This window comes from Protomyctophum bolini (genome assembly GCF_963924005.1).
Source record: "Protomyctophum bolini genome assembly, chromosome: 21".
Classification (NCBI taxonomy): Eukaryota; Metazoa; Chordata; class Actinopteri; order Myctophiformes; family Myctophidae; genus Protomyctophum; species Protomyctophum bolini.
This window is the reverse complement of record NC_137882.1, coordinates 4,562,755-4,583,879: the sequence shown is the minus strand read 5'-3', so window position 1 is coordinate 4,583,879 and position 21,125 is coordinate 4,562,755. Positions and strand designations below refer to the sequence as shown.

The 21,125-nt window shown below is 44.1% G+C and overlaps 1 protein-coding gene across 5 annotated transcripts in view; it reads right to left on the bottom strand.

Moving 5' to 3' along the window:
* LOC308336662 (E3 ubiquitin-protein ligase RNF31-like) overlaps window positions 1-21,125 on the bottom strand; it is a 28,794-nt gene that overhangs the window by 4,685 nt on the left and 2,984 nt on the right. For 4 of the 5 annotated variants that reach the window (XM_080794140.1, XM_080794138.1, XM_080794139.1 and 1 more), the window contains 17 exons: window positions 20,776-20,922; window positions 17,724-17,879; window positions 17,173-17,238; window positions 16,150-16,270; window positions 15,748-15,909; window positions 14,583-14,733; window positions 12,556-12,719; window positions 11,103-11,242; window positions 9,752-10,042; window positions 7,933-8,265; window positions 6,691-6,876; window positions 5,069-5,275; window positions 4,450-4,623; window positions 3,175-3,273; window positions 2,369-2,458; window positions 1,180-1,294; window positions 59-171 (listed from right to left, as the gene is read on the bottom strand). In XM_080794140.1, coding sequence (XP_080650266.1) covers window positions 59-171; window positions 1,180-1,294; window positions 2,369-2,458; window positions 3,175-3,273; window positions 4,450-4,623; window positions 5,069-5,275; window positions 6,691-6,876; window positions 7,933-8,265; window positions 9,752-10,042; window positions 11,103-11,242; window positions 12,556-12,719; window positions 14,583-14,733; window positions 15,748-15,909; window positions 16,150-16,270; window positions 17,173-17,238; window positions 17,724-17,879; window positions 20,776-20,922 — 2,715 coding nt within the window. The remainder of the gene's footprint in view (window positions 1-58; window positions 172-1,179; window positions 1,295-2,368; window positions 2,459-3,174; window positions 3,274-4,449; window positions 4,624-5,068; window positions 5,276-6,690; window positions 6,877-7,932; window positions 8,266-9,751; window positions 10,043-11,102; window positions 11,243-12,555; window positions 12,720-14,582; window positions 14,734-15,747; window positions 15,910-16,149; window positions 16,271-17,172; window positions 17,239-17,723; window positions 17,880-20,775; window positions 20,923-21,125) is intronic. The other variant, XM_080794142.1, reaches the window with a different exon arrangement.

Genomic DNA, 21,125 nt, shown 5'->3' with positions numbered 1-21,125 from the left:
CATTATATCTGAGAAAATAATAAAGTAATAAATGAAGTAATAATAAAGTGATAATTACAGTGTGGAAGGGGTTGTTGCAGCCGCTGCAGAACTGGTACCTGCACTGGGAACAGCTGAAGTGGATACATCCTCCCTTTGTTAACGCATACTGGAACCTACAATGAGGACACGCTGGGGAGAGAGAGGAGGGGGGGGGGGGGGGGGCAGTGGTTAGATGAATACCAACAGGTCCATGTGTCCATTTACAGTACATGCCAACCTCTTGGATGACTTTGTTTTTGGGGTTATTAAAAAATAAATTGCCACTTATTTTTATTTATTTTTTATCCCACGATTTTGTAACCCATTTTTCACCCCTGTGTCAATCATCTAATGTGATCCTGGGCTCTACACACCCTCCACCAACCTAGTCCCCCATATATGGGGGACATGGGGAGAGCTCTGGACTTGAACTCATGCTTCCTTCATGCCTGAGTGTCCAAGTTGCTCCTTTACACCTGACAGGGGGGAGTTTCCCTGGTTGGATGTAGCGCGTGGAAGGAACACGTTATTCCAACCAGTTCCTTTCCCCTCCATCAGGCGCCCCGGCTGGGCCAGGGGGAGGCAGTTTAGTGACCAAGATTACTGCATGTTTTTTGTGAGGGTACCTACCCTAGGGGACACGGGGAGAACATGCAAACTCCACACAGAAAGGCCCTTTCGCCAACCCCGCCTTTGGGTATGGGCCACTTACTTCACTGTAATCTGGGACCCCTTTCCCCAAATAAAAATTCATATGGAATGGAAGAGCAGAGATTAAAATAGGCTGCATTTTGCATCCCAAAACGCAGTTTATAGTTAAGGGACGCAATAAAACAACGACCTCTGCATCCACGGGATGCACTACTTTTTATTCTAGTTTATTTTGCTAGCTTTAGTTATAATAACCATTTCTTCTTCTGTTTTCTACATGAATATAACCACATTATAACCATATAAAATGAAATGGGAGTTAAATGCTGCAATTTGTAAAAATGGCAAAATATGACTCCTAATGTTGCTGAAGTGGGACTCATAAAATGTCCCTGGGACTCATTTCTAAAAGATCATCCCTGCATCCTGGGACTCATTACATTGAAAACCTATTTACATCACTGGAATAGAATAGAAGCATAGAAGCGTGTTATTCTAGAGACTGACTGATGCCGTTGTCTCTGAGGAAGCAGGCCAGGCCTTGCTTCTGATACTCTGGATCGTTGTCTCTCTTCCACTGCTGGAACTGATCGCAGGTCATGTCCTGATGCTGAACTTCCCACTGGGAGGAGAGAGACAACATTGTATTTATTATTAAACTATCAATAACTAAACACAATCGATAACAACATTAACCCATTCTGAACGGGAACCCGTTTTGGTGTTAGCATCATGTCGTGCTTTAGCTATTTAAAAATAGCAGATCTACAAGCTCATAGCGCGCCACCGAGTGGCGCGCTACGAGCTTGTAGGTCTGCTATTTTTGAAAAATCGAAGAACGACTGACATTTTTAGAATCTGATCTCAGGTCAGAATGGGTTAATCAGACCAGTGTGTGTCCTGTGAAAACCTCGTATGAATCTGATCTCAGGTCAGAATGGGTTAATGACAACATGAGTTGAGGCTTCAACTACAGATCTACTGTACAACAGTGAGTACAATTGTAAAAGTAAGTAGTAAGTAAGTACATTTTATTTATAAAGCACCTTTCGAAGCAAAGCTACAAGGTGCTGAACAATTGACAGTACACAGTAAAAACAAATAGAAGCACAGAACACACACAGAACATATACAGTTGTGATAAATGAGCAGAACAAAAACATAAGGTAGACCAAAGACATATTAGGGCTATAAAATGAATCAGGTCAAAAGGTACGTACATGGGAGAAATATTCACGGAATAAATGAGTCTTTAGGAGTCTCTTAAAACAGTCAACTGATTCAGCATGTTTCTGGTCTAACCACCTTCCAGGCTCTCTCTTGAGAAACCTCATGTTCAGCTTTAAAAGCAGACTTGATGGGTCACATAATAACGTGATTAAGATGTTGACTAATCCTAGGTTTAGCACTGTTAGATACCGCTCTTTGATGTGGAAACATTGGTACGAGTGCCTCCTATAGATTATTCTTTTTTTAGGAGAGTTTTAGAGTTTTATAAACCAATGTATTTATTTGTAACTGTTTTGTATATTTTTAATTGTTGTTTGTCATCTACTGGCTACGGCTGTCAATAAAGTTTAATTCATTCATTCAATGCCAGAGGCAAGGCATCCCATAGGGGAGAAAAGGTCAACATGTTATGTTAATAACATGTAGCCTTGAGGACAGGCACGTAAAAACCGTCGGACGGACTTACAGGCTTCTTGCACTTAGAACAGAAACTCTTGTTACAAGATGGACAGGTGACCTTCAACTGGTCTCCGTCGTAGATGAAGCCAAACGTGCACTGGGAGAGACAGAAAGAACACACACACACACACACACACACACACACACACACACACACACACACACACACACGCATGTGTGAACACACGCTTATCCGACACACCAAAAGTCTGACATGTGTGCAAATCACCCGTTGCGACATGCGTTGCTTCGTGCTTGCGGTTAGGGTTAGCCTGGTTAGGGGAATAGTAGGGTGTCGCCATGTCGGACTAATGACTGTCAGGCTGTTAGTATGTCAGAATTTATGCCTGCACCCCACAGGAGTACAATGTGTGTAAACAGCACCCCCTCCTGGTGAATCAACGAGTGAGGGTCAGAAATCCATAAAATGCAACATCATGGGTTTGAGCCATTTCATATTATCCTCTCTTCCTACGCTGTACTGTACTATGCCACTACAGCAAACATATACAGTATATATAACAGAAGAAGAAGTGGTGCTTGGAATGACTGCCCCATAATCCATTCAGCACGGTCTCACCCAAACACGGTGAAATAGCACAGATTGGCATTTCCATACATACAGTACACGCCTAGAAAACCCCCAAATCCGTACATATTGTGAAGGCGTGGCTTTCACTAGTAGTGTATGTACGGAATTTACAATCCGTGCAATTTCACCGTGTTTGGGTGAGATCGTGGTTTGACATTATTTATACATTATACAACACTGTAACTTAAAATGACAATGCCATGTTGAATCAGTAGACTTACGAGGCAGCACCAGAGGAACTTGGGGTCCATCATCAGAGTGTGCTCCGTCAGTTTCTTATGATAGAGGTGGTAGACGTCATTCTCCAGACAGGCCTTCAGCTAGACAAACAATGTCAACATTAATATCATTAATACATTGTTCTCCAGACAGGCCTTCAGCTAGACAAACAATGTCAACAATAATATCATTAATACATTGTTCTCCAGACAGGCCTTCAGCTAGACAAACAATGTCAACAATAATATCATTGATACAATTTAAATTTCAAGGACCCATAGCAAGACTGTGAGAGTCGCTACAAAGTAGAGTCAGGCTGTTGCACATCATTGCTGATTAAAACAAAACGATTTTAAGCTTTTAAGCAATACTATTTCCGCTATTTCGTTTACATTTTGTATAAAATTATTCAATTTGTCAGTAATTTCTTATACAGTATTCAAGTCATTTGTCATATCTGCCTTGTGCTATTTGTGATTACGAAGTCTAAAAGCCCAACAGAAAGTTTAATGCTATTCATAATGATCCAAAGTTTGATTCCAAAAAACACAATTAAAACCGCTAATGACAATTATTTGTGTGAAAATGAATCGTCAACGTAAATGTGTAATTGTGACATCCATGCCTAACCATGAGCCACATGGCACGGGAACCTTTGGTTCTACAGTACTTACTGTAGCTTTATAAAAAATTAAAAAAATTATCCCACTATTTTGTAACCCATTTTTCACCCCTGTGTCAATTATCTAATGTGATCCTGGGCTCTACACACCCTCCACCAACCTAGTCCCCATATATGGGGGACAAGGGGAGAGCAACGGACTTGAACTCATGCTTCCTTCATGCCTGAGTGTCCAAGTTGCTCCTTTACACCTGACAGGGGGGAGTTTTCCTGGCCGGACGTAGCGCGTCCATCCATCAGGCGCCCCGGCTGGCCAGGGGGAGGCAGTTTAGAGACCAGGATTACTGCATGTTTTTTGTGAGGGTACCTACCTACCCTAGGGGACACGGGGAGAACATGTGAGGGTACCTACCCTAGGGGACACGGGGAGAAGATGCACACTCCACACAGACTGTAGCTTTATTATTACCTGTATATCCAGGGTAGAGAAGTAACTGTCCAGCTGCTTTATTAGTATTATTACCTGTATATCCAGGGTTTGTTAGCTGTATATCCAGGGTTTATTACCTGTATATCCAGGGTTTATTACCTGTATATCCAGGGTTTATTACCTGTATATCCAGGGTTTATTACCTGTATATCCAGGGTTTATTACCTGTATATCCAGGGTAGAGAAGTAACTGTCCAGCTGCTCGGCATCGTTGATGTCGGGCCCGGAGCACACGGGACACACCATGTCTCTGATGTGCTTCTCCTTCACAGCGATGGTGAAGTGCTGCGAGAAACACTCCTGACACACCGAGCACTGGCACGACGTCAGGGACTGCATCTGTACGCACGCACGCACACACACACACATTTCAATGTCTTTATTTGAATCCACAAATTTACAATTAATTTTTACAAGGAAACAAATATAACGGGGTTGACAGTTCATGTTCACACATGGCACCTTCTCCTCCACACAGACAAACTGCCTATAACAGCCCAAACAGAACAGTATTTGGCAAGTTGTTTGGCTTTGCTTTTTGTCATGCCAGCTATTCTTAGGCCACTCATGGTCAGTTTATGCACACGGCCCAGGCTTCCGGATATCAATATGACAAATCTACAGCGATACCCCAGGTTTTTTTTCTTCCAAGTAATACTTAGAATGTTTATCTTGGAATGCCTGGTCCATGTACAAATCAAAGACACAGCCCGCCTCCAGAATCACGCTCACGCTCACACACACACACACACACACACACACACACACACACACACACACACACCTTGCTGCGGGGGTAGTTACAGAAGCAGCAGGGACATTCGTTGTTGAGGACGCGTCGGATGAAGTCGCGGTCCTGGGACTCCTTCACGGCCTGCACCACGTCCTCCAGCGAGCACGACACTTCCTCCTCCTGCAGCAGAGACAGCGCCAGCTCACAGCGCCCCCAGCTGGGCAGCTCGTACAGCGCCAGGAGCCGTCTGCACAGCCTCTGTGGAGGAGAAATAAGAACGGTGCATTCCATGTACCGCCGTGTCCCCCCCTGCGTCTCTGTGGCCAGTGTCGTTTTGGGCAGCAAATTTAGATTTTAGTTTTAGTCACAGTCTCTTGAATAGTTTTCATTTAGTTTCATTTAATTTAGTCACCCGGAATAAATATCATAAGTTGACTAAATCTACAGTTTATTTAGTCGACTAAAACGTATTTTGGCGGGCCTTGATGCCGTCGTAATGACTGTTTTCACACTTGCTGAAAATAGCCGATGTACAAGCCCAAAATGCGTCGCGGGCTTGTAGATCGGCTATTTTCAGCATGCAACTAATTGTAAAATGACTCATACTGGATCTCTTGTCCACTATAGTCCCTTCCTAACATTTTAGTCTAGTTTTTATTTGGTGACAAAATTGTCAGTATATTTAGTCTTAGTTTTAGTCATCATAGCTTAGTTTTTTATTTAGTTCCCATTTCGTTTTCGTCAGTGGAAAAAGGTAGTCAACGAACATTTTTGCGTCTTAGTTTTAGTCGACGAAAACAACACAGTCTGTGCCCCCCCCTTTCCACCAAAATAACTTTGGTTCCAGAACCACTTCCGTTCTTCATATTGTTTATGATGTTTATTTTTTATCACACCTGCATCTTCCAACCTGAGTAGTGATACGCCCACTTTGGTTCCCACTTCAGGGCAAGAAGACGTATTTTTTACTCGAGACAAACATACCGTGTTTACCACACATTCTGTTACTAAATGACCATTTATCTCTAAAGCCTAACACTTCACAAGAAGAGAGTGCTATTTTGCTGGTTTAACGGCTGCAAAAAAGATGCTGGTAATGAGATGTAAACCGCCCCATAACCTCAGTATCCACCGTTGGAAGTTATCCTTCTTTTTTTTTAATATATTTTCTATCCCACGATTTTGTAACCCATTTTTCACCCCTGTGTCAATCATCTAATGTGATCCTGGGCTCTACACACCCTCCACCAACCTAGTCCCCATATATGGGGGACATGGATATAATGTGATCCTGGGCTCTACACACCCTCCACCAACCTAGTCCCCATATATGGGGGACATGGATATAATGTGATCCTGGGCTCTACACACCCTCCACCAACCTAGTCCCCATATACTGTATGGGGGACAAGGGGAGAGCAACGGACTTGAACTCATGCTTCTGGAAGTTATCCTTCTATGACGTTTTGAGTTTGGAGGCATCCAGTGCTCGAGGACAGGGAGCAAGGAAAGATTCCATCCGAGCCCTACTCACAGCGGCACAGAAGGTTAAATCAGGACTCTGTTAGGCTGAATACCTGAATACCTTTACCTGAATACCATGCCTGTGTACAGTAAACATGCCATGAACTGTTAAGGGTGTGTGTCTCTCTTAAACCACCAGACTGACTAACCTGCTTGTCGGGATGTTTGGCGTCGAACGGAGCTTCCGGCTGCTCGCTCCAGATGCGCTGGTGAAAGGGCTCCAGCAGGGGGCGCTGGAGCAGAGACAGAGCCTCTCTGATGTCACCTCCGCTCAGACGCAGAGCCTCCTCGCACTGGCTGGTCTCCCGGAAACCCAGGAGGCGCAGCTCTCTCATCTACAGGTAACACAACACACATGAAACACATGAAACCCAGGAGGCGCAGCTCTCTCATCTACAGGTAACACATGAAACACATGAAACCCTTTTATGGAGAAACTGACACACCGTCTGAGGCTACAGGAAGAAAAATTGGAGGACAAATGGATATGGACAAATGGACAAATGGATATAGGGGAAGGAGAGACAACTGTAAATGCCTAGAAAAATGTACCGTATGTAACATTTGGAAACGCAATGTCGATGCCGGTTTTATTTTTTATTTTTCTGTTTTGTACGTCTGTGGTGTTATATGTATTGTAAGTTCGTTTTTTCTGTCTTGTCTTGAAAACCAATAAAAATGTAAGTAAAAAAAAAAAGAAAAAAGAAACACATGAAACCTAGGAGGCGCATCTAACACATCACACATGCATGCACCGCACCACACACACGCATGGCGACAACCACATAACATACACAGATTAAAACCCAGGGCACGCAGCTCTCTCATCTAACTGGTCTAACACATCACACACGCACGCACGCACGCATGGCGACAACCACACAACATACAGATTAACGTTTTTCCAACAAACAAAAGACAAGTCCATGTTGCAACATTGTGTTCTTCAAAGCACTGTTTTATATGATTTATACTAGGATCTTGGCTACTGTAATGCTACAATGACCCATCAGAGAGAGAGAGAGAGAGAGAGAGAGAGAGAGAGAGAGAGGGAGAGAGTTTTACAGTAAACTAAAATGAGTCACTGATGTATTAAAGTCTAACTCATGTTGATTAGGTGATGTAATGGTGATGTTAAACAAACGGTGCCAACACAAACATTAAATGCCATTAACAATAAAGAGACAATATGACGTAATGAGGGACAATATGACGTAAATCATCCCTTCATTGTCAATGGCGTTTTTTAGCAAACATTGAACTAAAAACAAACAAACATTAAACCTGAATATAGGAGAGACTAGTGGCCCTCAAAAATAGAGAGAAAGAAAGACAATCAGTCTATGGACCTTTAATAGCACATGAGAGCGTATAGCATCAGATGCCGTTACCTTGGCCTGTCTGTCTCTCAGCAGCTGTGTCACTGCCTTCTCAGTGTCGCCCCCTACAGCCAGCCACGCCTGCTTGGCCTCCGCCCTGGACAGCTGGAGGGCGTTAGGACTACATGGCGCCAACGTGCCTCCATTCCCCTCGGTGGTACCCTCCGTCCCAGAATCCCCTGCGTTGTAGTTCTGCTGGACTGAAAGTGCCATGGCGCAGATTTCGTCCAGCAGGTGAGGCAGCTCCGACGTCAGCCAATCACAGGGGTTGATGTTGTCACTTCCTCCACAGAGGCAGAGGGCGGCGTACACTTCCTCTGGACAGAAGCCTCTCTTCTCTGCTTCCTGAGGGTCAAAGGTCAATATAGCACATTACTCACATACTGGGGAAAGCCGGTCAAACTAAAAGGTGTGTTCGGAAAATTTACACTGAGCACACTGACTGGTGTGCCCTCTTGTCGTTTGTTTATTCAGTGCACTCTGTGACCCCTTTTCCACCGGTTGGTTCCCAATGGGAACCGGTTCAGTTCTTTTTTGGTTTTTAGTCCATGAGCCAGAGCTCCAAAATTGGTGGGCAAACTATACCCTATATTAAATTGTTTATAGGATCAATACAAGTAAATGAATACATGATAACCCTTCCACTTTTTCATATTTTCGATTATTTTGCATATATTCCTACATAATGCAGCATTTGCACATTTAAAAATGTAAAATTTGTAATACAATAATAAATCTTTGTCTTCGTGTAAGTACTCAATTGGGGAAGTTTAATGGTGATAACAATCTAATAATATAGGTATGGTTTTGCTCCACTCAATTCATAATTAACGTTTCAATTTTGGAGCTCTGGCTCATGGACTAAGAACCACAAAGAACTGAACCGGTTCCCATTGGGAACCAACCGGTGGAAAATAACTGAACCGGTTCCCATTGGGAACCAACCGGTGGAAAAGAACTGAACCGGTTCCCATTGGGAACCAACCGGTGGAAAATAACTGAACCGGTTCCCATTGGGAAACAAACGGTGGAAAAGAACTGAACCGGTTCCCATTGGGAAACAAACGGTGGAAAAGAACTGAACCGGCTCCCATTGGGAACCAACCGGTGGAAAAGGGGCCTGTGTGTTGCCGTGCCCCGGGTGTGCCCACACTGACCGAACCCACTCAGAAGTAGGGGTTGTCCAGTGTGCGTGCGTCACTGACTCGAAGCCACTCCCCGGCCGGCGAAAACGTGTAGACCAACAGCAGGTAGGCTAATGTTAGGAATTACCTTTCAATGTTACAGGAAGGTGTAATATTTATGCTCTGTGACCTCACCACCGCCCAGATGAAAACGAATGAGCACATTCCGGCCGGGTGCACATTTACGAACGCACCCTATAGGATTCCAGTTGTTAATTAAAGGACAACTTTAGTTTTTTGGGTGTTGTTTTTTTTCTTCATGTACTACTTTTTGGACAGGGGGGGCGAGGGCATTTGAACAGGGGGCTAAATATGTATTTGTTTACTAAAATTTTACGGCGATTTCTTTATTATTATTTACTATAACCCTCCTACACCCTATGAAATGATATCTGACCAATATCACAGGGTCTTTTCTTGTGAAAGGGGAGGTGACAAACTGACGTGTTGAGCAGCGACAAGACAAAACAACATGGCAGCCTCCAGCAGCATTCAAGACAACAAGACAGAGCTACACGTAAACAGTTTTTGTATATAACATTACCGTCGACATGGCATGCGCTCCTAAAGACAATATCGATACTATAGTTCGGACGACGAATACGAATTCACTTATGACAGTTCAAGACTTATTTCCTGAATCCTACCCTTATCTGATGAATCAGTTTGAGTCCGTCGTCCCTCATCAGCGTCTGTCTCTCCAGGTCCTTGTGGACCCTGGGTTTGGGCTGTGGGGGGCCCGGCTCCTGGACTCTGGGTTTGGGCGTCGGGGGGCCCGGCTCCTGGACCCTGGGTTTGGGCTGTGGCGGGCTCGGTTCCACGAGGAGGGAGGCTGCGGCAGCCGGCTCCTTGCAGACGGACGCACACATCTCACACTGCAGGGTTGGCTTCAGGTTGACGTACGTGCACTCCTGACACACCCACTGAGAGACAGGAGGCTGAGCAACGGCACACACAAAGGGCTTTAGAACACGATTAACCTCGCCTCACCAGGCTTTCCACCACCTCGGAGGAAAAGCCTGGTCTCGGTTTCAAAAGTCTGTATGATCCTGATCGGGAGCGGATGTTGTAGTATTGTTTTGTAGTCATCAGGATGATATAGTTACGTCATGTTGTAGTATTGTTTTGTAGTCGACAGACAGGAACAACAGGCGGCAACTTTATTGATTCATCAATAAAAGCTCTCGTAGCCTGTAGCTTTTATTGAGAAAAATGAAGGAACCTTCCTTTTCCCTCAATAAAGTTGCCGCCTGTTGTTCCTGCCTGTAGACTACAAAACAATACTACAACATGACGTAACGATATCATCCTAATGACTACAAAACAATACTACAACATGACGTAACGATATCATCCTAATGACTACAAAACAATACTACAACATGACGTAACGATATCATCCTAATGACTACAAAACAATACTACAACATGACGTAACGATATCATCCTAATGACTACAAAACAATACTACAACATGACGTAACGATATCATCCTAATGACTACAAAACAATACTACAACATGACGTAACGATATCATCCGCTCCCGACAGGATCATATACCCTAAATGAAATGGTGCCAAGGCTAGAACACGATCCAAACAGAAGTCCTCATCGTTTAGAATGCATTCTCTGTCGTATGACTGACGATGAGAACTCACTGCTATGCCAGGTTCTGTTTGGTAGTATCATGTTTTTGGTTCAAAAACGCTTGTTGTTGTTGTTGTACATTTGTATTAAATGTGTCAGTGATTTATTTGTATTGTAATTCAAGTTATTTGTCATATTATATCAATATATATCAGAAATACAAATTGTAACGTTAATATTCAATGCAAAAACAAACAAAAACACAATTAAAGTAATGGTTCATCGCAATTACTTGTGTGACAATTAATCATCAAGACTTACATTTGTAATCATATCTTCTATTGTAAACACTGACTTGAATTGAGAAAGTAAATATTACGACCAAAGAGGATGACGTAGTGAAGACCAACCTGGCAACCGCCCAGAGACCCTGGGAGGGAGGAGAGGGGGGCGATGACAGGAGGACGAGTGGCCAGGCGGGGGCGCTCACACACCTCACACAGGACACCGCTGCCCTGGTTCACCACTGTGCAGCTCCTGCACTGCCACTCTGTCACCACAACACACCACAACAAACCACACTCAGTTAGTCACCTTGTCTCCTTCACTGCCACTCTGTCACCACAACACCGTTCACACTCAGTTAGTCACCTTGTCTCCTTCACTGCCACTCTGTCACCACAACACCGTTCACACTCAGTTAGTCACCTTGTCTCCTTCACTGCCACTCTGTCACCACAACACACCACACCACCGTTCACACTCAGTTAGTCACCTTGTCTCCTTCACTGCCACTCTGTCACCACAACACCGTTCACACTCAGTTAGTCACCTTGTCTCCTTCACTGCCACTCTGTCACCACAACACCGTTCACACTCAGTTAGTCACCTTGTCTCCTTCACTGCCACTCTGTCACCACAACACACCACACCACCGTTCACACTCAGTTAGTCACCTTATCTCCTTCACAAGGTATCCGCCCGAAAACTCACCTCTTTAGACTCTAACTTCACTCCCTAGCACTCCTCTCATATCCTACCTCACCTAATAGAGCACTGAAGTCTGACGTCAATATCGGTAGAGGGCGCAAATCCACAGGTTCATGTACTTTTTATTTGCATTGTAATCCCCATAGGGGGGGATTTTAGATCGCCTCATTTTAGAACCGTGTTTGAAAAAGAAACATGTCACCCCGGCCGTTTCACTCATATGGATATTAAGAATCAACTGACTGAGAGAAAACACTTACGTTACTGCTACTGAATTTGTTACATTTTCGCTAGAAACAGACTGTATCATATATGAGTGACTGACTGTTGCAAACGATACAGAGACACCTCCCTGACAATAACACCGAGACAGCTTGTTTTTCTTTGGACCACAACACTTATATGAAACGATTTTAAGATGAGCCCATGTTATTCTCCATAGAGAAATTACTTCTGCGAACCATGGGCAGCGGTGGCCGAACGGTTTGCGGAGCGGTCTTGATATCGGAAGGTCGCTATGGTTCGTATCCCCGGACCGGCACGTTAAAATTACCACCGCTGAAGTGCCCTTTATGGACAAGGCATTGAACCACTACCATGAAATGTTCTATGAGCAGGGCCTGGCTGTAAACAAGTTCTTGAGCTTAGTCCAGTTACCCTGGGTAAACATAGTACCTTACCTAACCGTATTATACCAGGGGAATCGAAGGGATGAGCGAGTTACGTCAGGACTTCAGTGCTCTATAGTACTCCTCTACACAATATTATACCTCACCCCTCTAGCACTCCTCTTTTTTTCGTATCCTTAATTTCCGGACACTGTTGACCAACCTGTACTCATGGGGGACGAGGGGACGGACATGGGGGACCAACCTGTGCTCATGGGGGACGAGGGGACGGACAGGGACTCTTCCTGAGCGCTGTAGGAGGTGGGCGTGGCCAGCCGTGGTCGTTCACAGGTGGCGCAGAGCACCGCCCGGACCTCGTTGACCGTGGTACAGTAAGAACACTCCCATGGAGAGAGAGACGGGCTGCCGCTGGACAGGAGAGACAAAACCACAATATTATTATACAATAATATATTGTAATTCAATATATATATATATATATATATATATATATATATATATATATATTCAATATTTCTCACCCATTGGGTTAGAGAACCTAACAGTATAGCGGCCACAGCTTAGTGGTTAGAACTCAATAGTATGACATCATGTGACATCTATGTTGAATACAAACAAGAGTTCAAACTAGAAAAATACCTTCTATGTGAAAACCGTAAGTATAGACAGGCTATTTGCAACCTTAGGCTAAAAACAACAGAAGAATCCCAAAGGTCATCGGTAGATATAAAGGATTGGAAAGAAGTCAGAGGATTTGTAACCTATATGTAATGAAGCCAGACTTGGAGATGAGTATCATGTTTTGTTGGAATGTAAGAATACTGGCATTATGAATGTCAGGCAAAAATACCTGCCACTTTATTTATTTTTACCCACCCTTCTATGTTTAAATTAATTGCATTACTAAAATCTGAAAAACTAAAAGTAATCTATAAATTGGGTGCTTTTCTGAAACATGTTCTTCCACTGTACAAATAGGGAAAGCCTTCCGATATGTCTATGTACAGGCATATCGTATCTGTAATGTATTGTATACTTTCGATTGTATACTTTTATGAATCTGTGCTCCAAACCATGTGATCATGGTCGTGAGTTAAATAAATGATGAGAAATGCGTCTGGTAATTAGAAAGTCACCGTGTGGAAGTGTCTCTCCCCACGCAGAGTGCTCGTCATCAGTACCAGCAAAAGGTCTCCCTTTCCCTTTCTGAGATGCAAAGAATACTTACACCACTTACTGTACGTACGCCCTTTTTGAAGGGCGCCGCTAGCCCCTCCTGGCTTTCAGAAATTACGTCATGTGGCAGACAAGTCCATGGAATGTTTGCTTTAAAGCAAAATACAATCTCACGACTTAAAATGTTTGTATGGCCAGTGTGAAAGGAGACTAGTGTAGTGTGGGCCGGGGGCACTAGTGCTGATTCCTGAACAATTAACACAATTATGATGCGTTCGTTCATATTGTTCCCACTGTTCTACATACTAGCCAACCAGGTGAAGAAATCGCAGACTGAGGCTTTAAACCTGTGCTTAAAAGTATATGAAATATCCGAGACTATTGAGATCTTAAAAATAATAACCCGGATACAGATCAGCAAGCTCTCAATCTGCTATATTTGCTGTGCAACATGCTTTAAATAGAAGACATGCTGGCTTCTATCTATGGAATCAAAATGACTGAAATCAGTCGTACTAGTGACTGAGAACTTTAACCCATGCATAATGTCGTACTAGTGACTGAGAACTGTAACCCATGCATAATGTCGTACTAGTGACTGAGAACTTTACTCCATGCATAATGTCGTACTAGTGACTGAGAACTTTAAACCATGCATAATGTGGTACTAGTGACTGAGAACTTTAAACCATGCATAATGTCGTACTAGTGACTGAGAACTTTAACCCATGCATAATGTCGTACTAGTGACTGAGAACTTTAAACCATGCATAATGTGGTACTAGTGACTGAGAACTTTAAACCATGCATAATGTGGTACTAGTGACTGAGAACTTTAAACCATGCATAATGTGGTACTAGTGACTGAGAACTTTAAACCATGCATAATGTGGTACTAGTGACTGAGAACTTTAAACCATGCATAATGTCGTACTAGTGACTGAGAACTTTAACCCATGCATAATGTCGTACTAGTGACTGAGGTACTTTACTCCATGCATAATGTCGTACTAGTGACTGAGAACTTTAACCCATGCATAATGTCGTACTAGTGACTGAGAACTTTAACCCATGCATAATGTGGTGCGGTCTCACCTGGAAGGCTTGGCCGGCGTGATGGTGGTTCTGTTGTGTGCCGTGCGGTCCGGATGCGAGTGGTAGAGTCGGTCACACTTCACACACAGTTTCTGTCCACACGTGGAGCAGTGGACGTTCACTGAGGAAATGCCACAGATCGAACAGGAACCTGTGTGTGTGCAAGTTCAAAAGCAAAACAACCAGTAATCCTGGTCTCTAAACTGCCTCCCCCTGGCCAGCCGGGGCGCCTGATGGAGGGGAAAGGAACTGGTTGGAATAACGTGTTCCTTCCATGCGCTACGTCCAACCAGGGAAACTCCCCCCTGTCAGGTGTAAAGGAGCAACTTGGACACTCAAGCATGAAGGAAGCATGAGTTAAGTCCGTTGCTCTCCCCAGGTTGGCGGAGGGTGTGTAGAGCCCAGGATCACATTAGATGATTGACACAGGGGTGAAAAATGGGTTACAAAATCGTGGGATAAAAAATATATAAAAAAGAAAAAAAGCAAAACAACCACAACATCAAAGATTAGCATGTTGTAGCCCTCAGCAAAGTTACCCTCGCCTAGAATATAAGGTATAGAGAATAGACACTTTATGGACTATAACAGACTAATGAGTTTGCTGTGACATGTACAGTACACATGACAGCACACTATTTAGTCAAAGCACAGTGGCATCTGGGTGGCTTACAGTAGCGCAGGGCTAAAGTTCCACCCACCATCTGGGTGGCGTAGGGCAGGGCTAAAGTTCCACCCACCACCGCATAGACTAGGGTTTGAATCCTCTGCAGTGTCTCTGGCAATGTTCATCAGAGCAGACCTACAGGGCATCAGAGCAGACCTACAGGGCATCAGAGCAGACCTACAGGGCATCAGAGCAGACCTACAGGGCATCAGAGCAGACCTACAGGGCATCAGAGCAGACCTACGGGGCATCAGAGCAGACCTACAGGGCATCAGAGCAGACCTACAGGGCATCAGAGCAGACCTACAGGGCATCAGAGCAGACCTACAGGGCATCAGAGCAGACCTACGGGGCATCAGAGCAGACCTACAGGGCATCAGAGCAGACCTACAGGGCATCAGAGTAGACCTACAGGGCATCAGAGCCAGACCTATGGGGCATCAGAGCAGGCCTACGGGGCATCAGAGCAGACCTACGGGGCATCAGAGCGGAACCTACCCTGCATGGGTTTATGTATCACGTCCCGTTGGTGAACGGCTCGGCTCGGATGGCGGTGGAAGAAATCGTCACACGCGTCACAGAAACCAAGATGACCACAGGCGACACAGAGCAGAGTGGACGTTCCGCCACACAGATTACACTCACTGACCGGGGGAGAGACTGGGGGGAGGGGGGAGAGAGAGAGAGAGAGAGAGAGAGAGAGAGAGAGAGAGATAGAGAGAAAGTGAAAGAAAGAAAGTGAAAGGGAGAAAATAAAGAAAGAAACCAAATTAGGGAGAATGAAAGTGAAAGAACAAGTGAGATTCATGTACAGAGATGTGTAAACATTGTATGAGTACTTTCTATTTACGCTTCTTGTTGACAAAGTCACAGAACGTGGCAACGGTGGCATGGGCTCACCTGTAGATATTGTATTGGGTTGTTGTTGTGGTTGTTGTTGCGTTTCAGCTGGTCTGGGTGTGGAAGACCCCTGGGTTTCCTCTGGGGGGATGACAGCAACAGCATCACAGGCCAGTTCCTCCTGGAACAAATCAAATAGCTTGAAACACCATACTATCATCGTTATTACAGCACTAAAACAATGAAAAACGTGGGACGGGCTGCTGGGCTTGAACACTTGGCCAGGGCGGCAGGTATAGGGCTGGAGTTGTGGGAAATTGCACGACTCTAGTCTGTGTCTGTGTCTGTGTGTGTGTGTGTGTGTGTGTCCAGTCTGCAATCAAACTACTCTGTCTCAAGACTGAAACTTTGGCCAACGCTTTGTCTAAATGCTCCCGCCTACCTGTCTCACTCGGTACAGCTTAGGTTCCCTCCCTCCCATGATCTATCAGCCAATGTACAGTAGCCTATGTAGTCATAATGTTTCTCTCATGTCTGTATCCGTTATGCACTGAAAGGTTGTACTGGGAAACAAAACAGCCAAAGTGGGAACTGTCTCTGTCTGGACCTCTACGACAGAACGTCTCTGGACCTCTAAGACAGAACGTCTCTGGACCTCTACGACAGAACGTCTCTGGACCGCTACAACAGAACGTCTCTGGAACTCTACAGAATGTTTTCGGAACTCCACAGACTGTCTCTTGATTATGAGACGGTTTTGGGAAGAGGCAGGCTGGCTTGGAGAGACAACAGTCAAACTCTGTCTCTGCTCGTGTTGCAACTTCATTGGTAGACTAAACATTTCTGCACAGCACAAAGGAATGTTTGTCTCTTCCTATTCAACAGTCCACCCCAACAGCTTGAGTCCCCCCAAACAAATGAAAGGAGACCACACAATGCCATAATCACGTTTTGTTTGATTGTGAAAGAACATTGTAAAAAAAGAAAAAGTGCTTTGCAAAAACTGATATTATTACTTTTGTTTTTAAGTTATTATTCTAATACTAGTTAAGCAGTCAAGTAGTGTGCAGAAAGTGCAGATACCTGTTGCAGATGTTGTACCAGCAATGGGACGATGTCTTTGAACAACTCTGGATGGGGATGTGTTTCCTGAAACCAACAAAATAGACAGGAGACATTATGCTATGCTATTATGCTACATGGGGAGACAGGGCCTTTGCAGTGGCTGCCCCTTCTCTCTGGAACTCACTCCCAGTCCCAACTCACATCAGAGCTGCCCCCACCCTCGAAATGTTCAAAAGCACACTCAAAACTTTTCAAACTGGCTTTCCCTACATAACCCCCCCCACACACACACACACACACACACCCCCTTCTTGTTTGTCCCTCTTTTGTTTTTGATTTCTAGTTTTTAACCTTTTAAACCTTTTTAAATAGTTTTCTAATAAATATGTCTGTACCTCTTTCTGTAAAGCGACTTTGGGTACCCAGAAAAGCGCTATATAAATCGTATATATTATTATTATTATGCTGTGAAGAACCTCCGGTTGGGAGCTATACCGATATACGCGTTTCCAATCCAAAAGAAGTCAGTACCCATTAATTACCCAATGAGAGAGCAGCTCAACTCTCACCTTAATGAGCATGTCCATCTCCGAGCGCAGGGTCATGACCTCTAGGGTCATGGCTGAAACGTTGGGAACGTCGGGGTCAGAGACGTCGTCGGGAAAGCTGAGGCCGTCTATTTGCTGACTGGTGTATCCGTACAGGTGTAGAACGGCCCGTCCACCCTGTCACACACACACACACACACACACACACACACACACACACACACACGCACACACACACACACACACACACACACACACACACACACACATCCAGTGGTGGGCGACATATATTTTCATATCGCACCATTCTATGGACTAAACAATTAAGATGTTACAATATCTCAATACTGTAAAACCTCATTTATTCATTCAATTCTACAATTTACCTCCCGATCCTTCTGTTATCTTGTCCTGTTTGTTTAAGCATTAGTGGCCACTGTCAAGGTAACTTCCAAATTCGCGTCACTACTGTATTTTATTTTGAGCATGCAGTGATGTAAACAGGTTTTCAATGTAATGAGTCCCGGGATGCAGGGATGGTCTTTTAGAGATGAGTCCCAGGGACATTTTATGAGTCCCACTTCAACCACGTTAGGAGTCATATTTTGCCATTTTTACAAATTGCAGCTCCCATTTAATTTTATAGGGTTATAATTATAATGTGGTTATATTCATGTAGAAAACAGAAGAAGAAATGATTATTATAACTGAAGCTAGCAAAATAAACTAGAATAAAAAACAGTACAGTACAGTAGTGCATCCCGTGGATGCAGAGGTCGTTGTTTTATTGCGTCCCTTAACTATAAACTGCATTTTGGGACGCAAAATGCACCCTATTTTAATCTCTGAGCATGTCATTATTATGTGAAAATTGTCAACTTTTAAAAAACAACAAACATAGCCTCTCTACAAGCTCACAACACATTTGCACACACGTGAGGAAAAGAGGCCCAACAACACCGGGGTACAGGCTTTAGTTCCGACATACTATTGATCCGAAACCTCAATCTCTAACCTAACCAATTACCGCAAGCACGGGAGCAGCGCATGTCGGAACATCGCATTTTCACATCGCATCGCATGTCCCCGCGCTTCGGAGTCCCTTTGGTGTGTCGGATCTGCGTGTGCCCACCCCGGACACCGCATCCTCAGGTTGAACTACATACAACAGCTCAGTTGAAGGTATCCTATCAGGCTGTGTTGTGTCACAGCTTGGTATGGGAACTGAGCTGCCCGTGAAAAGATCAGCCTACAGCGAATAGTGCGTTCAGCGGAGCACATCATGGGAGGCGAGCTCCCCCGAGCTCGCTTGCACAGCAAGCGGTGTGTAGCCAAATCCCAGTGCATCAATCATCAAGGACAAGCACCACAGAGTCACAAACTGTTCAACCCCTCACAACAACGCTCACGGAAGGGCATGGGGGGCCTAGTACCGCAGTGTCAAGAGCAGCACCCCCAGCCTAAGGACCAGTTTCCACCCGAAAGCCGTCAGATTGCTGAAGCATGGCACGAGTCTTGCTCAGCGGGCCTGATGCCGGGCGATGCCTTGCTCAGTGGCCTGAACCTACTGTGGATTATACCAGGGACTAGTTGACTTGGACTTCAGGTCTTCTTAAACCACCCACTTACTTGTATTGAAGATAAGATAAGAGAGACCCTACGACTGTTCCGTTTGTAAATAAGCTAAGAGAAACCCTACGAGTGTGCCGATTGTGAAACTATCTGAAACCCTTTACTTGTACATTTTTTGTGGTAAAAACGCTCAAACTTTCTTCTCATGAAAAACTGTGTCGTGACAATAAAGCTGATTCTGACTCCACCATTGCACAATGACGTGTAAAATTGGGCGTAAACCATTTAAACCCTATATATTTTCAACAACGGGGTCCCCAGAGGCCTGTAATTATCCGCTCCTTTTAAACCTCTGAGATAATAAATGTGTGACCTTTAGACCTTCTGGCAATAATATATTCCTCAGAAAGTTAATGATTACAGATGATGATGATGATAAAATAAAAAAAACTGTATTTGTGGTGAATACTGAACTAGCATTATAATTGTACCCATAATTAATTGTGCGAATTGTTAGATAAAGGTTGTTGCGTTTATAGGCATTATAGGTTACAACATGGTTAGGTTAAAATGGTTCTGTTTAGACATTAGGTTAGAGATAGTTATTAATTATTAATTATTAGGTATATAAAGGTACATCGGGGGGGGGGTAAATATCTGCCCTGTCATCCAGGGCGTGTCATCCATTACTCGCCATCATACTTTCAGTACAAGGAAATAATTACAGACTCGGTCGCCCCGGAGAATCCGTCGAGCTCAACCGGTTCCACTCCAGCTGGAATGTTGATTTTGACAGCACATTTATTATTTAGTTTTAGTCATAGTTTTTTTTTTAAATAAAACCTAATTTAGTTATCTAGTATTAGTCATATTTTAGTATTTTGGCGGCCCTTGATAGCGCCGTAATGCCTGATTTTACACGTGGTTGCATGTGATGCGTTGTGAGCTTGTAGACCTGCTATTTTCAGAGCGCAACAGCAGAAGGCAACCAAACATAAAATGACTACTGCTCTCCACTAGTTCAACATTTTAGTCTATTTCTTTTAATGAAATTGTCAGTATATTTAGTCATAGTTGCAGTCATGATAGCTATGTTTTTATTAGTATTTATTTCATTTTTAACAGTGAAAAAGCAGTCGGCAGTGGCTCAGCGGTAGAGCGACCAGATAGTTCAAACCCGGGCTCCCCCAGAGTTAGTGTCCAAGTGTCCTTGAGCAAGACTCTGAACCCCTAATTGCTCCCGATGTGCAGGTTGGTGCCTTGCATGGTTGCCTCCGGCATCAGTGTGTGAATCTTATGCACAATCTATGTAAAGCGCCTTGGATAAAGGCACTATATAAATGCACTATATACCATTTTAGTCGACGACAAACATTTTTCGTCATAGTTTTAGTCAACGAAATCAACACTGGTCCTGCATCGTGTCCTTCCATCTCTCTGCTCATAGTTTCTCCTGTCCCTGTATTGTAAAATATTAAATATTATAAAAATCATTCCTCACCTTGATGGCGTCCACGGATGCCCTGAAGACCGGGTTGTTGTGCTTGACGCTGCGCCAGAACCTGGGCCTGTTGGGATTGGTCAGATTACAGCCGTACTTCTCCAGGATGCTGAGGGCCTTGACCAGCTTGCTCAATGACTCCGCCACCTGGAGAGTCAAAACATCATCAATCATGATTCATGTCTGTCATTGTTAATAAGAAATATAAGAAATATATATGTGTACTCTTTCTCCAGTGGCCAGAGAGAGAGAGAGAGAGAGAGAGAGAGAGAGAGAGAGAGAGAGAGAGAGAGAGAGAGAGAGAGAGAGAGAGAGAGACAAAAACCTGAGAAAGACTTTGACAATGTACA